Raw genomic sequence first — 17,666 nt, forward strand, 5'->3', positions numbered from 1 at the left:
TTGGCTTACGAGAGGATGTTGATGTTAGTGCGTCTATCAGCTCATTTAATTCCAAGAATCTTACGCATATGGCATTGATGATACTTCTCCAGTGCCATATCTCCTATACCAGAAGTGGGCAAACTACAGCCCGCAGGCCACATCCAGCCCGCGGAACCCTCCTCCCCAGCTCCTGAGCTCCTGGCCCAGGAGGCTAACCCCCAGCCCCTCCCATGCTGTTCCCCCTCCCCCGCAGCTCAGCTCACTGTGCCACAAGCACAATGCTCTGGGCGGCAGGGCTGCGAGCTCCTGGGGCAGTGCAGCTGCAGAGCCCGGCCTGACCCGGTACTTTGTGCTGCACGGTGGTGTGGCTGGCTCCAGCTGGGCGGTGCGGCTGTAGCACCGTCAGCCACCAGTAGTCCAGGTAATGCGGTAAAGGGGCAGGGAGGTTGGATAGAGGTGGTCAGGGGGCGGGGCTGTGGATAGGGGCGGGGCAGTCAGAGGGCAGGGAACGGGGGGTTGAATGGGGGCAGGGGTCCTGGGGGAGGCAGTCAGGAAGGAGAGGGGGAGTTGGATGGGGCAGCGGGGGGTAGGGGTTCCGGGGGCAGTCAGGGAGAAGGGGTGGTTGGATGGGGCAGGGGTCCCGGGGGGGGGGCAGTCAGGAATGAGAGGAGGGGTTGGATGGGGTGGCGGGGGGCAGTCAGGGGTGGGGGTTCCGGGGGCGGTCAGGGGACAGGAAATGGTGGTGGATGGGGCAGGGGTCCCATCAGGGAATGGGGGGGGGGGTTGGATGCGGCAGGAGTCCTGTGGGGGGGGGCATCAGGGGGAGAGAAGCAGGGGAGGGGGGGATAGGGAGTGGGGACTGGGCCACCCCTGGCCGTTTGGGGAGGCACAGGCTCCCCTAACCAGCCCTCCATACAATTTCCAAAACCCGATGCAGCCCTCGGGCCAAAAAGTTTGTCCACCCCTGTCCTATATGTAGTCCACATTTCAGTCCCATAGAATAGGGTGGGGATCACAACAGCTTTATAAACCGTAAGTTTGGTTTTAATTCTGATGTTGCAATCTTGAAAACACCCTCTTTCTCATATGACCAAAAGCTTAGTTAGCACATTTGAGACGATACTGGATACTTCTGCCTCCTATAGCACTGCCGGTTGTACCACTGTTCTATGCAGTTGTGCTTTCAGTCCCAGTGGCATACGTTCGTCATACACAACACCTGAGAAGTTATTCCACACTCTTCCAGAACTCCCCATTCTGGACCGTACCTCACATTCAAGCTTGCCATCTTCTGTAACCCACCCACCCAGGTACTGGAACTGGTCAATACTGTTGAATTTTACTCCATTAATTTCTATATCCAGTTTTCCTGCAGCACCTCTACTGACCCATATGACCTCAGTCACAGTGATTTTCATCTCAAGCCTACTTAGCTGATCCTACCACTGATTTCACTATTTCCTTTAGGTCTTCTTTTAAAGGATGCCCTTATTGCTATGGTACCAAGTATCAGAGGGGTAGCCATGTTAGTCTGTATCCACAAAAGCAGCGAGGAGTCCGGTGGCACCTTAAAGACTACAGATTTATTTGGGCATAAGCTTTCATGGGTTAAAAACCCACTTCTTCAGATCAAGAAGTGGGTTTTTTACCCATGAAAGCTTATGCCCAAATAAATCTGTTAGTCTTTAAGGTGCCACAGGACTCCTCGTTGTTCTTATTGCTATGTCATTTGCATACAGCAGCTTTTCACCTTTTCCCATTGGGATCTTCCTGCAGATGTAGTCAATCAATACTAAACAGCAGCAGACTGAGGGCCAATCCCTGATGCAGTCCAACTTTCATTTCAAAGGGGCTTGTTCCAAAATACGTTCAGGTGGAGTACATAGTGCACTCTATATAGTGCATTCACCATAGTTTTTATATCCTCAGACATTCCATATTTCCTCAGCACGATTGTAAGCATCCTTCTGTCCACATTATCGTACACCTTTTTTGTGTCTATAAAAGCCAAGAAGCTATCCTATTGGTAGTCTAGCTGCTTCTCTGTTCTTTGCTGAATTATAAACACAGCATCTGTGGTTCCTTGTCCTTTCTTAAAGCGAAACTGTTCTTGTTTGAGGTGGGATTCCACCATTCGTCTAATCCTGGCGTCCAAGACGTTTTCCAGTATTTTCAATCCATGCAACAGTAACTTTATCCTTTTATAGTCTCCACGGTCATGGATGCTGCCCTTCTTATGTACTGGGACCAAGACAGACTTGCACTAACCTTTGGGGATTCTCTTGCTGCCACACAGCTTTAATCACTCTGCTCATGCATTTTATGCCTTTCCTACCCAAGACTTTGACCAGGTCCACTGTCACTTCATCAGGTAAAAAAGTATCTTACAAAAACCATGGAACTAACAAGAATGAAATCCCAGCCCAACTGAAATCACTCCCCAAACTCCCATTGACTTCATCTGGGTCAGGTTGTCACCCATGGTGCTTAACTTCACTATTGTCTGCTTTTTCAGTATATTCAGTTTCCCTTTCCTTTGTATATACACTCTGTTGGGATTGTGAGCTCCTTGAGGCAGGGAGCTTGTCTTTATATGGGTCTATGAATTACTTGTTGGCGCAATATAAATAACAATACTGATATCCATGTTTGATTCTGACAATGCCTCTCATACAGTTCCATTCAAGAATTGGATGATGAGACTTGATGGTGAGGGAGAACTTGCTCAGTTTAAGTGATGATTTGCAGGAAAAAGAGAAGGGAGTTGCAAAATTGAGTACAAAAGGATAAAAGCAACCGAATAAAACCAGGCTGCTCAAATATTCTTAAGTGAAAGTGGCTGGTTAGGGTTAGGATTAACAGACAAACCATGCCTAACAATGTGCATTTAATTGCTGAACTGCTAGGTTAAGCATCTAATAGAATTTGGTTTAATTATTTTCCATGTAAACTTGCAGGCAAATTGAGCAGCCCTAATGTTCTGAGCAATAAATACACATACACAGCTTCAGACATTAGAACCTCTTATTCAGAGAGCTAATGGTGGGCAAGTTACCAAGTTTATTCCAGAAAAGCACTGTGGTGGATGTTGAAATTTAATCTGGACAATGACTGAAGAAGGCAGAAGGGAATGATAGCACCTTTACTACTGAGCAGAGTAAAAATACCAGTGGCTGGTTTGGGACCTTAATCTCTGACCTCCTGACCCAGAGAGGAGCATGCCACCAACTGATTCCTACTGCTACTCTTGACAAACTCACCAGTGCAACTTTATCTTTAAATGAAGATACCACTGAATGTCTTTACCTCCAAATCACAAGGCACTCTTTGTTGTTTGAGCTGCACTTTCAGCAAGTTTTTTTGTTGATGGTCTTCTACACACTCAATTTCAGTCACAGGGAATGCCTGCTGCTGTGTGTCTTCACTGACACTGACCACAAATAGCACCTCTGACGTAAGCAGCAAGCATCCTTCATGCTCTTGGCCTGATCCACTCACAATAACCACGTCCAGTGCCATGTGGACCTCTGGCCTTCCCAGAGATTGAAGCATTTTCCTGTTTAAAAATAAGTCAGTATTAGAAATTGGATGTGTAAGGTAGTAACTCGCTTTTGTTCTTCCAGGTTTTCACTTAAGATTATAGCTGCCTGCCACCTAAAAATACAAGATAAGCAGGAGTTTGTTTTTGTTAAAATAACTAATACCACATTTCTTGCAATACTCATGTGTAAGATTTAAATAACAAGGTTTCACATTTATTCTGTAAAGTTTATCATAACTCCTTAATGATTTGCTGCAAAACTGACGTAATAACTTTATGGCTATTCATAATTACGTTCACCTAGGTCAACCAATTTCTCATCCCAATAGAGAAATCACCCTGAGAAGCTGGATCCAAATCCACTGCAGAAAGTAAACCTATCTTCAGTGACAGCTATTTCTGGAGATGTGCAGTATTTTTCTTGGGCTCAGTGCAATGATAAATAAGTAAAAACTTACTGAATGTCATTAAATAAAGATTAGCTCTGCAGTTGTAAAGCTGGAAGCAGATCAGCAGTCCATCATTTGCAGATTGGGTTTCTACGCAGTACCTTTGTGTTTAACATTCCTAAATAAACTGCTATAACTCAGCCTTTCCTAGGGAAGAAGCCTGTTAACTTGACCAAGAGCCAGAACCTATTAATAAACAATGTGGATGTAAAAATGAGCAAGTGTCTAAATAATTTTACCAGACATATTTGACGTGGCTGTTTGGAGTCTGCTCAACATGTTGATCACTTGGATGATAGCGCTGTTTGGGAAGCTGAGAAAGTCCAGCTCCATGCAAAATACCTGTGGTAAGAGAATTTAAGATTTTTACTAGTTGTTTTCTGGAAAACAGTTACATGTTACAATGATGTCATCTGTTTAGAGCGGTTCATAAAATAGGGCAGATACAAACTGATGTCACATCTTTGGAAGCTGTAATAAAGATAATTCATTAACATTACAATGCATAAGCTTTCGTGAGCTACAGCATGAAGTGAGCTGTAGCTCACGAAAGCATAAGCTTTCGTGAGCTACAGCATGAAGTGAGCTGTAGCTCACGAAAGCTTATGCTCAAATAAATTGGTTAGTCTCTAAGGTGCCACAAGTACTCCTTTTCTTTTTGCGAATACAGACTAACATGGCTGTTACTCTGAAACCTGTCATTACAATGCAATAGCTGTGCATTTAACCCTTAGCAAGAAACAACAACAAATGCACTAAAAGTCAGTCACATACTAGCAATAAGGATAAAAATAATGTCCCAGATCCATCGTTCCAAAATGGGATAAGACACATCATTTACAATTTACATATAAAAAGTCAAGACCACCGTTAACTTTCTTGTTTAGTATTAAAATACTTCCACATATGTGCCATGATTGGTAAAAATTAGAAGAAAAGTTTGCCCAGGTACTGCATTTAAATGTTAAGTTACTTAATCCAGCTGTTAAACATGGATCTATATACATTTATGAGATCTCCTGGGGCATCTGGTTTATTATAAGTTCTTCTTAGTGCCAGCACAGAATGAAGACTACAAGAAGCAGTTAAACAGGTCTCCAAGTAGAATATCCAGAGTAGAAGATGATACAGCATGTGTGCTTTCTGATGGCTTGTAAATTTTTATAAATGAGGTATGGTCATTAGATCAAGAATTACTTGTTTGTAAAAACTTCATTGATATAATAAATTATTTAACAAGAGTGACAGAAACTAGGTTAAGAGTTGAGAAGCAGTGTAACAAGGTATAGTGCTGAGCCCTTCATAAGTAAACAAAGGAAAATGATTTTGTTAAATTAAGCACTCCAGTGAAGCAATAGGCATTTTTACATAGGGTTGTCAGTAACTTATATTCCTTTTTATAAAATGGATAATAATTTAAACAAAACATCAGTATTTGAAAAAATACTTTAATTTTTTACACACATGGTGATGCTAATACTTAAAAGAAGCTTCCCACTTGTAACAATTGGCTTACCCAAGTTCTCAGCATTATGCAAGTGAAAATGTCATTTACAGATGGAGAGAGAACATGTGTTTATTTCTGTGTGGTCCCCCACCCCAGGGTCCCTCCCAAGAGGCACAGACCCAACTTTCAATCCAGTTGTGGCTGAGAGTTATTCTAACTGTTGTGTGTTTCTCTCTCACGCATTGCCATTTATTATTGATATAGTTTTTATGTCTTTCCCTGGCTAACTCTTCCTGTCATATGTTCATGGAAAACATGATGTGTTGTATATAATATCTGCAGCGAAAACTGTCCCTCTGCGGTTATGGATTTCTTGTAGTTTGATAATGATTGTGCTCTGGGCTTAAACCTAGAAACAATGATTCTACAGTTAACAAAAAGAACATTGTTCCCACAATTTAGGGCCAGATTCTGATTTCATTGACATCAGTTTTACACTTGTGGAATGCAGATTTCAGAGGAAATACTCCAGAGCCAAACTAGTGTAAGAGAGAAAAAGCAGGCCCACAGTATTGTAAAACCATTGAAGAAGAGACTGAGCTGTTCACAAGCCTTTTTACCAAAAGGATATAAAAAAGATTACCAAGCATGTTTGCTTGTCATTTAATTATTTACTATATCCCAGATTAGGTCAGGGGGGTGTTCTGTGTGTAAAGGGAAGTGTGGAGATAATTTTTCAAAATTTCAACGCTAAGGCAGCTTCTCATATTCCACTCACAAATAACTTTGGCTTAATGCAGGGTTTCTCAAACTTCATTGCATTGCGACCCTCTTCTGACAACAAAAATTACTACACGACCCCAGGAGGGTGGAACCTTAGCCTGAGCCTACCTGAGCCCCACCGCCCTGGCCAGTGTGTGTGTGGGTGTGTGTGTGTGTGGGGGGGTCGGGGGTGGCAGCAAAGCCAAAGCCTGCACCCCACCACCCCTGGTGGGGAGACCGAAGCTCAAGAGCTTCAGCCCCAGATGGGACGCCTGTAACCTGAGCCCTGCCACCCAGGGCTCAAGTCCTTAGGCTTTGGCCTTGGGTGGTGGGGCTTGGGTTTGGGCCCTGGGAGGGGAAGCTCAGGCTTCGGCTTCCGCCCCAAGCCCCAGCAAGTCTAACGCCAGCCCTGGTGACCCCATTAAAAAAGGTTTGTGACACACTTTGGGGTCCCAACCCACAGTTTGAGAACCACTGGCTTAATGAATCAATATATCAAGAAAAAGAGGAGAATGCTCTCAGATTAAAAGCACCACTCCAAGAGTCAAAAAAACCCATTTAAAAATTGGTTGAAGTTAACTTAATGACTGATTTGTCATCAATGTGTATCTTGTTCCCTTTTTTTAACCCTTTAGTCTTGGAGTTGAGGATTCATGACACCAGAAGCAAATGCTATTAGCAAGTTTAGATCATTTCATGGTACTCTTTCACATATTTTACTGGCCCAAAGTGCATTTACCTAGATCTGAAAGGATTTGCCATAACTACTGTTAGTGCTTAATCTACCTGGCATGCCCATCCCTATATCATAAAGCTGGGGTTATTCAAACCCAGAATTCAATTCCCTATCCGAAAGCACTACAATTTAAATGGGATATTCCTACCACATAATCCTTTCTTTTCCCTCACAGATTCTTGATTTAAAGAAAACACAACTCTTTCTTTTCTGTAACAGATCAAGCACCCTCAAAATAATGTTCTAATTGGATATATTATTGCTGCATTACATTTACTGTTGAAAACTCTTTTGCAGCACATATGTTTCTGTAACTAATTCCCCTGGCTTCCAAAAATTACTTCATAGTACATTCTATGTTTCTGGTGCTGCACAAGACTGTCATCTCAATGCAAGAGAGCACGACAGGATGACTTTTAAGGGAGAAAGACGACATTTATAGCAATTTAACTGTAGTATTTTTAATCTTTTTGCAAGGAAAATAGCTACTGATTCATATAAACAGACACGGTAGGCTGTATTTCATGACCAAATCTTAAGAATACTCTTTAAAGTTAATACTGAGGTCTCAAAATCATTGAAACTCACCATAGCCCGTCTGGGAGACAAGTTCAGCTGCTCCTCCAATTGGCTTAGTAAACACTCCCATAATTCCTTTTCCTACACCAGAGATAACACCTTTGGCCTTGTGCCCTGCCGAAGCTTGGGCCTCAGATATTTTCTGAAAATTCTGCATTGGCTGATCTACAATACCAGCAATTGCACCTAAAAAAATAAGAGTCGCCAATAATTAATGAAGATTAAAATCCCAGAACAAGATAAAATCTTAACATTGGAAGAGAGCTTTGTTTGGATTGAACATTGCACTCCACCCTCTTATACAGCTATTTAGCATACATTTACCAATGATCTAAACAGTATCTTTGCTTCGTTTAGACTAAACCTCCACTTCCCTTTCACATGTTTCACTCTTTAAACCTTCAAATCACTTAACTTCATAATATTTTTTTTGTCTTTCAACTACTTTTTATTAAATGCCTTTGCTGACTCGATATAATGTAGTTCACACTATGTGTGGCTTCTGGAAATGTTGGGAGTGGGATAATATCCACTAGTTTTGAAAGACTTTTAGCAGTTATGGAAATGAGATTTTCATGTAAACCTAAGATTGACTTCCCGAGAATAAAAATTGCTTGCATTCAATAGATCATTTTTATATTCTCTTCCATTGCCAGAAATGTTCATAAGCTAATGCAACTTTTGATATATTACTAAGATTAGTAGAATTAGACTTTTGGACTTTTTGTTACTCTTTTGTTAAAACGACCATATTTTACTTTAATGTGCATAGTTCAAACTTTTACAAGTGACACAATGACCTCTCCAGCTTTTAGTATCAACAGAGGACTCCACCTTAAATCTTCCTAAATGTAAACAGGTATGTGAGGTGGTACATTTCTTTGATCTTGAGTTTACTCAAGCCACTTACCACAGACATGTCTCTAGTTATTGTAATTTTGATAGATAAGCTATTTGGAAATCACTAAGAGTACAATGATTGGACAAAGTGACAGGGTGCTAGTTAGATAACATCAATTAGAGAATGGGCTGCCTGATCTAAAGTCCTTTGCTCACTGCAAAGCAATTCACAGGGTGCAAGTTTGCAGACCCCTCAGCTAACTCTCAGTTTGCAGTTCCTGCTGCAAATATCAAGATAAAACAACCAATTAAGGACTAAGAAATTGCCAGGAAGTGTTACCTTTATAGCCATGCACTTCTCCCAGAGCACGGAAAACTCTGAAGATCTCACTTTGTATCTAGCACTAAGCATGCACGTGGGGGCAAATGCACCCAGGAATAATTCCACTGATTTCAATGGAGTTACACCAGGAGCGCATGTTTACCAGACTGACATATACTAATTAGCCCCTAACTGGTTTTAAAATGATCTTAAGAAATGGCCACTGCATTAATGAAGGAGCTGCTGACTTTGAATGATGAGAACTGGTGTATTTTCCAAACAACAAATGAGATTGGGGAAAAAGAACGTTTACTTTTCCCCCATTCTTGTCCTCTAAAATATTGCATGTAATATGAAAGCACCGTAAACCTTCCTCCAGTTAACACACTTCTTCCAACTTTTATGCGTATATCATTTCCCAGAAAAGCAAGTTTGTATTGCTGCCTCCTTGTTTGTAAAAGACCTGCACGCTACTGTGAACATTCTTCATATCTTTCATTTCAGTCACATTTTTAACTTTGTATTATAATGCCAGGCTATGAAGCTTCCTTAACTATATTCTGTGAAAGAGATGTAATTTTCAATTCAGTTCCATTTCATTAATCGTTAACAGCTGCTCATGCTTGTTGACTTCAAAATACACCAACACCCCATTACATAAACTGGAGCTGTTCATCCATTCTTTGCTCTTGTACAACTGTTAACACATCTGAAGAAACAAAATAATACTTTGTGTTGTACTAAGTTCCAGTATTATGTGACTCCTTGACCTCTTTCACCCAACCTACAGAGGTCATACACTGCAACTGCACTCTCAGAACAGAAGTTATTGCCTTATTAAATGTAATCCACCTAAATCCTTACACTAGTAAATTACTTACTATAATACACTTGAGCAATGTTATAAGGTAATAATGAATAAGAGCTTACTCCAAAGAACCTGTGGTGTGCTGAACACACTTCTCTGATGGAATCAGGCCCAAAGGACAAGACAGCAGAATGGAAACAGCTGTGACTATGATACATAAGATTATTATTTATATCGTGCCCAGGACAATACATAGCTTAATTAACCAGTTGTTTAGTACTTCCACACTTTCTTCCATGCTGACACTTACAGATGCAATTTTCCTCTTAGCTTGTCTGTTAAGCCACTCCTCTCTCCTCCTTCAAAACCCTTCTCAAGACACAATTCCACCATGATGCCTTCAAGAAATTGCCAACAGGCAAGGCAGACACTTAAAAAAACTAACCAATTGCATGCGTCCTCTCTCTCCGCACCATTTGCAGTTACATGACTGTAAAGATTGTGCAGTCTCTGGAGTGGTGTCGTTAATATTCTGGAACTGTCTAGCATGCTGTAAGTACTACCACAATCCATACAATAAACAACAGTACTCACATCTAACTGACCTTTTGGTACCTGTGGTTGGGTCTCACCAAGCTTCCCCAGAGAAATGCAGGGGAGATTTCCTTTTTGGGGTACTCCCACTTCCATGGGGCAAGCTGGACCCATGCAGTTCCCATCCTCCCTCAATCATGTGGGCTCAAGAGAGGAAGAAGTTCCCAGGGCAGAGCAAGCCCAGGAGCAGAGACTTGCCCCAAGCAGAAGCCAGAATCAGCAACACGGATAGAGATGCAGATGTGAAGCCTGGCTACATCTCTCCAAATCTCCTAGTACCTGGAACTGTGCAGGGAAGACTATCCTCTGAGGGCAACTGGCCCTATGTGGCTCTATTCCTCCCCACTCATATGTGGTTGGCAGAAGAAGCAGCTCCCAGGGTGGAACCAGCCCAGGAGCACAGATTTGTTACCAGCAGTACCATGGGGGAAGCAGAGAATGAGGCTCAGGTAGGGTTACTTTTACAGCTCCTGGACAATGGCGAGGTCATCAGAACTATGCCCTCTATAGTTTGTTCCTTGGACATACCTCCACTCTCCAATTTATTGTCTGTTCACTCCAACTGCCTCCTGTTCTTCTCTTTCACAGGCCCTTCACTGCCAGGCTCACTCTCCTGTCCTCCCAATATAATAAAAGCAAAACCCATTTCCCTTCTTCACCACACCAAAAAAAAAAAATTGCACAACCACTAGGACATCTGCCAACCATCAACCTGATTACTATGCTTTTATACTGTATCCCTGCTGACTTAAAAAAAAAAAAGTGGTATTTTTATAACTACAAAATGTGTGTTCAGGGCAAGTTGAAGTTCCTTGCCAGGAACAAACAGAATACTCCAGTGGAACAAATGCTCAGAGTGATGAACAGTGTTTGGAGTGAAGAGAAAAGTCAAATGGCTTTTAGAATCTATGTAAGCTGTTCTTTTGCTCACAGTGAATGTTAATGCCACTTGTTCTGTGTTTCATTCAAGATACATTCATTTAGACCAATATGTGACAGGAAAAAATCCTCCACTATGAAAACAATGGAGGTGTCGCTGTTGAGTGAAAATCTGGCAGTAGAGACATAAGCACACAGAGTACTTTTGTCAGTTGTGTGACACAAGTGTTCTAGTTTCTGAAAATATTGTCAGAAAGTGGTTGCCTTACTGCAAACAACATGTGCTTTTTACTTTTAAGCACTGGGTAGTACTACTGAAATGAACATGCCCACTTGTGAATACAGTTAAGCATGTGCATAAATATTTGCTGGATTAGGGGCTTAGACTGCAAGATCTTCAGGACAGGTACTGTCTCTTACTATCTTGTATGTACAAAGCCAAGCATAATGGAGCCCTGATCCTAATGGATGCAACTGTCATACAACCGCTATTATGGTGAATAATAAAGTTTAGAGAGACAAGGTGGGTGAGGTAACATCGTTTATTGGATGAACTTCTTTTTGTGAAAGAGACGAGCTTTTGAGCTTACACAGAGCTCTTCTTCAGATCTGGGTTGTCTGTAATGGAAATCACAGCTTCCAAAAGCCAGGCTTTACATTGTCCAACTACAAAATTACTAGTTTGTTCATGCTACATTTTACTAATACGACTAAACAAAACAGCTTGCTAGCATGAAGTAGAGTGTGAGTGGAGCGTACAGTCCTCCTTCAGTTTTTCTGAAACGTCTGTTTCGCTAGGGTTAGACAGCTGTTCAATTACTCAAAAATGTTCCATTTCATAAAAAGGAGCTGATTCAATGTGGTGTCTTTCACCAGAGCCAACATTTTTGAAACTGATCCCATAGCATCAATATTCTCTCTCACATAATTATTAGTTTTTATTTAAGGCATGATAGTGTGATTAATGCTATACAAGATGCAAAAGATGACATGGCCCCCTGCACTGAGGAGTTTATAATCTAAATACCACAATCTACACTTCTATATTTTATATACTTTTATATTTAGATCTATAACAGAAAAAATGCCTCGACTCCTTTGATATCAAAAATATGACAGAAAACACCCAGCAGTCTCCTCGTAACTAGAAAATAAGAAAATAGCGAGCCAGAGATAACAATCAAATCAAACAACACCCTGACAGTGCTTGAGTCATTTAAAACTAGACAGAACGAAGCACTTAAGAATGCACTGTGGGGAACAACTTGCACTGAGAAGGAGACAGAGTACATGACTTTGGCCCTGATTCAGCAAAGCACTTAAGCACGTGCTTAAGTGCTTTGCTGAATTGGGGCCATAATGGGCTAGATTGTCAAGCAAGTTAGGTGTGTAAATGTGCACTCATTTTTTTCTATGCAATTACCACAAATACATATGTAAATCAGATAATTGTGCACTCATATGACTAAAACTGGCCATTTGCATATGCAATTACCCAAACTGTTTGCACATTTGGGGTGACCGGAACACACATTATGCTGCTTTGACCATCTGATCCTATAGGTCTTTTCCATGTTTTTTTCATTTCCATTAATCTATGCAATCATAGAAATTATTTCTACAAAGGACCTAGAAATCCCTATCTTTAGATTCATTCTGAATGCTTTCTGCTTGTGAGAGAAAAGAACACAGCAGCACCACTTCATTTCACTTCATTGTAGAAGAAAGTCACTGGAGGTATTTTTTTTAAGTGTTCTGTAAATGTGCTGGTAAAGCAAACCAGCACTGCAGCACTTTACTCCAACCAAATCTGTTTTGGATGGATTTCTAAAATCCCTAAAACTGAATGGTCAGGGGAGAAATGTCATTATGATGTATCTGTAACAGCTGGAATGTATGTGTATTATGTACATAACTTAGATGCCTAGTGTTTGTATACTTAATAAGAGAATCAGTCTTTTTGATGTTATCAAGAAGAAATCAAGATTTGTGTCTGATACTATTGTGAAGTCTGCTGATTCCTCACAGATACTGACAGGCTCCATACTTGTCAATTCCCCTAGAGTAACCACAGGTATTTATTTGGGAGGTTAATTATTTCTATTGCTAAGAATAGTAGGTATTACTTTAGCAGTGAAGAATTTGTAAACAGAACCATGGAGACAGAGAGTACAAGTTCCTTATTCCTGGGACTGTTGAAATTTTAAAATAAAACAGCGCTGCAACTGCAGTCTAAGCCAACATGTAAACTATTGCTCTTCTTTCGTGTTTTGGGGAACAGCAGCAATTAAAAGCAAGACGTTATTTGGTATTTAGATGAGTACTGTTTAAGTGCAACATTAATAACCTCAGATTTCCAGCATAATGTTTGAGTTCTTGGGTAATCAAGGAGGCTCCAGCATTCTAATTCCTGCTATTTTCATAAACCCAGAAGTATCCACATAACCACTGTAGCCTTTCAAAAAGATATTAGGAAACTTAGTGCACTGTGCCTGGGTGTATGTGACAAGTGTGGTGTAATCCACTGGTAAGTGTGTGTTACAAGTCGCCTGTATGTGCCAATCCACAGAGGATATTAGTTGTTACAGCCCCCAAGAACAGAGTGTTGGCTCTTTAGCTCAAGTTGTAGCAGCTCATGCTTTTAGTTCTGCAGTTCCCCAGTTCAGTCGCCTCTGTGTTGGCCAAAAGGGTGGCCATCACATTGGCCTGTGGTCTTATTTGTGACTGAGGTAAGATCACCAAACTATTTCTCACCAGCATCCAATACAGGACTGATGCAATGCTTCCCAAAGTGAAATCTTTATCCAGTTACTCAGCTTGACTGCCCCCAGCCCAATAAAACAAAACAAAAAAAACCTTCTGTAAACTGCCTATGATTTCCAATATCTGTACCAGTTTACTATTGGGTTAGTGGCTACTAATATATGCAATTGCTGCTTCATACACATTTTCTCTCAGGACACTAGCTTGCCAGGTTACAGCATTATCAAATGACAGGGCTTCATATCACCTAATATTTTCGCTTAAAATAATTTTCAGTAACTTAACCTGAACTTGTAACATTTTACCACTTCCTCTTTGGGGCTTTCAGGGTTGCGGTTGTAAATTTAGGAGTTGTGTATAATACTGAAGATTAGGAACAAGGACAAATCCTGTCAAGCTCATCTCTTTTAACCTTTTGCTCTGGAATGTTTTTTGGTCACTTTGATCTCTGAGGGATTCATACTCCTTCATATGCACTAAGGCACCTTGCCAAAGAATACAATTTGGCATTCCTTTGCTAGTGTGACAAATAGAAGTACCCTAGAAAATCCAGTTCCTGAATGCTTTAACTAGAAAACTTCCTTTCAGAGATTTTCCAGAGTGGTTTAGTTTTCAAACTTTTATGTAATATTTTGAAATATCCATAGTGATCTTCACCTCTGACCAAACCATTTGGCTGCTTGACCAATATAATTATACTGAGTAGGGCCAATCTGGCTTTCTTTGCAAAAGTAGAATTCTTCATCAAAGTTTACTTGACATTTGCACTATGCTCAAGTGGTTTTCAAACAAAAACGAGCATCACTGATATCTATTGTGCAGTAGAAAACACAATCAGTTTTAGAAAGTTTTCCTATAACTCACTGGAAAGTAAACATCAGAATGATGATGTCTTTGTGCTGACTTGCCTACAAGCCAGCATATGCCCAATACAGAATTATTCTTTCATTTTGAGCGATACATCATGTACCAATAAAAGCGTTTCATGACAACAGTATGAGAATATGAAGTTATTCTATATTTGCAATTATTATTAACAAGAAAAATAACATTTAAACTCACCATAATCCTGGATGAACAGAAACAATATCTCGTATAAGTAACTCTGTGTCAATTTAAGAAAGTTTTGGTCTTTGTATCTCTAACTTGCATACAACTGTACGAAAGACTAATGAGTAGTTCATAAATATCCAGTACAACTATGATTAATATGGTAACAATACGTTACCTAAAAGGCTGATGCCTAAGTGGGAAAGCCCCTGTCTTAGTCCTTCTCCCAAATTCTCTGGAAGCTGCCTTCTCCATTCTTCTTGTCTGTTATAATGCTCCTCATCCAGTGACAGACGATCCATATTCCGAGCAAGACTTGTTGCAAGATTGGTAATTGATGTCAGTGTACCTAAATACATGTAGTTATATGTTTGAATCTGGATCAAACTGTTTTATTCTAAGTCTCACTGAAATATGCTTACCAACAGAACAGCAATTCAACTGAATAAATTGCCCATGTGTAACATAAATTTATTATTATTTGTTAAGCAACATCAATGTACTTCATTAGTGCATATCATGCCTTTTACATTGCCCTTCACCAGGCCTGCCTTACTAATGACAAGCGCAGCTCATCCACATATCCTTCCTTGGTTCCCAAACTATTACAAATCTGACATGAGCATAATGGGGATGGATGGAAAGGTAAACCAAGATTCATAAAATGATCCTACAAGGGCTTCTCTTCTTTGAATCTGAATTGCTAGCAAACAGCTAATGCTCCATTTTCTGTTGCTGACCTTGTTAAGCCACAAGATGGCACTGTTTATGTATCCTTGTAAAAGAAAAGCTGGCTATGTTTTAAATTCAGATCTGCTTTCCCGTCAAAATGTACTTACAAAAGTTATGACAACTGCATCTACATTTTTTTTAGAAATAATAAATATGATGAGGCAACGTAGTGTAGAATTTCTTATGTTTAGCAGAAGTACTGAACACCTTTAATATTTCTGTAGTTATCACACGGAATAATGGCCAAGCCAATCTTGGTTTCCCCAATGGGAGGTTTAAAATTCTGAAGTTTCTGAAACATTCTAGCATACTGTAGTCAAAAAGTGATCTGTTTAATACATAAGACATTATATATGAGCTTTGTTATCCTCCCTGCATTTCTTTGCAATCTAACAAGGCAAACAAAGCTGCAGGCAATTTCATTTTAAACTTTAACACATTCTTTAACAATGCATGACAACACGGCAGAGGTAGGAGCAATGAAGTGAAAGATCTACCTTTGGAAATGTGTTTAACAAACGATGTTGTTCCTCTGGAAACTCCACTGACAAATGCTCCTGGACCTCTGGTCAGCCCCTCATATGGGAGCCTAAAGAAGTCAGCTATGCCATTCCCTATACTTCGCACCAAGCTAGCTGGGCTTCCTAGAATTTCCAAAGATCCGACAACCCAGCCTATGTGGAGAAACAGGACAAGTGTTACATTCACTAAAATTGTGGAAGCAGCAGTTGTGAAAAAGTTATTCCTTAATTCCTTTTTTTTTACACTAGAATTCACCACATTATGAACTTCCTCTAAGCAAAACACGGGAAATAACTCATCCACTATGAATTCAGAAATGGCAATCTTTCATACTTTGTAAATCAAAGAAATCCCTTTGGCAAACTCACAAATAGCTTTGGAATGACTTCCTTCCACGAGCCTCCCGTATTTCTGCTACATGTGTGCGTGGAGAGATGGAGGCTAGATTCTAACAACTAGGAGCAACAGTACTGGAGGCTTAGCTTCTTTTGTAGGCAACACAGTGATTTCTCATCCTTACGTGAGAGAATCATGACAGCCAGTTTACAGCAATTCAATGTACAGACTTATGGGAGCATGGAGGTCAATTGCTTGATGGGGTGTTGGAAAAGGGGATGCAGATTTTTGACAAGTGCATGAGAAGTTATTTTTCATCCACCCCTACCCTCCTGAGCTGATCACTTTCTTCTTGAGCCTCGTTCTAGCCAGACAAATGTCTTTTTCTCAGTACAGTTGTGTAAACAGCAATGACATATACATGCTGATTAGATTACTCATAAGGGAGTATTCCTTATGAATATCCCAGGAGAGGTATCTGGAGATCTGGTTTCCTATATAAATACAGGGTTGCCAGAGGCCAGCCTGATGGCCACTGTATAGTGCTCTGTTGTGAGTCTTACTGTAAATCTGGTTTGCAGGTCTCTTCTTTTTCAGGCTGGTGGATTGGCAGGAGGTTATTAAAGAGATGGTGCTGCCATAACTGTTGTTTTCAGCAGCCCATTGAGACTGATTCAGAAACAACAATAAAGACTCATTAGAAACTGCCTGCTCTGCCAGTCTCACAATCACAGATTTCAGTTAGGGCTGCCAGAGTCACATGATACATAATAGGGACAGAATAGTAAAAGAGAGACTGAACTGCCTCTTGTCTTCCTACTGAGGACTGTGAAACTGCTTTGCCCTCCTTATTCCCATCCCATCATTGTGGGCTCCTGTTCTCCAGATTCTTTCCTCGTGACCCCTCACAGCCACTCCTAAGGCTGAATCATGAAACTGAGCAGAGAGAAAATGTTACTCATGTGAAAGAAATTAATCTTGTGCTATCATTTTAAGCTTCTGGAAAATCTATTATTCTTGTAGAATCTGTCCCCCATTTTAGCTTTGTCAGTTGAGAGGTACAGTACACTAAAGATAAAAAGCAGGAATCATAGTGGACATGAGGGAGAGGCTGGGATGGGTACAAACACCAAAAAAACCCACCCAAGTACAGTTAAGTGGCAACTCCAGGAGAAGATCTGGAATGAAAGCCTTCGGACGTTGGCAAAAGTCCTGCAGTTGCTGCCCTGCAGAGGTGTGTGCCATTGGCAGCCCTCTCTTGCTGGGAGCCCAGGGGAACCCTGTGCTCCCACATGGGCCTGCTACCTCGCTTCAATGTAATATT

General features: G+C 40.8%; 1 protein-coding gene across 1 annotated transcript in view; it reads right to left on the bottom strand.

Annotated features, from left to right (window-relative positions):
* The window catches only part of VPS13B (vacuolar protein sorting 13 homolog B), a 913,989-nt gene that overhangs the window by 9,191 nt on the left and 887,132 nt on the right, over positions 1–17,666 (bottom strand). The window contains exons 57-61 of the mRNA XM_074944046.1: positions 15,982–16,158; positions 14,931–15,101; positions 7,506–7,682; positions 4,212–4,314; positions 3,289–3,538 (exon numbers count right to left, since the gene is read on the bottom strand). Coding sequence (XP_074800147.1) covers positions 3,289–3,538; positions 4,212–4,314; positions 7,506–7,682; positions 14,931–15,101; positions 15,982–16,158 — 878 coding nt within the window. The remainder of the gene's footprint in view (positions 1–3,288; positions 3,539–4,211; positions 4,315–7,505; positions 7,683–14,930; positions 15,102–15,981; positions 16,159–17,666) is intronic.

The sequence above is a fragment of the Natator depressus genome, chromosome 2 (assembly GCF_965152275.1).
Source record: "Natator depressus isolate rNatDep1 chromosome 2, rNatDep2.hap1, whole genome shotgun sequence".
In the NCBI taxonomy this organism is placed as follows: domain Eukaryota; kingdom Metazoa; phylum Chordata; order Testudines; family Cheloniidae; genus Natator; species Natator depressus.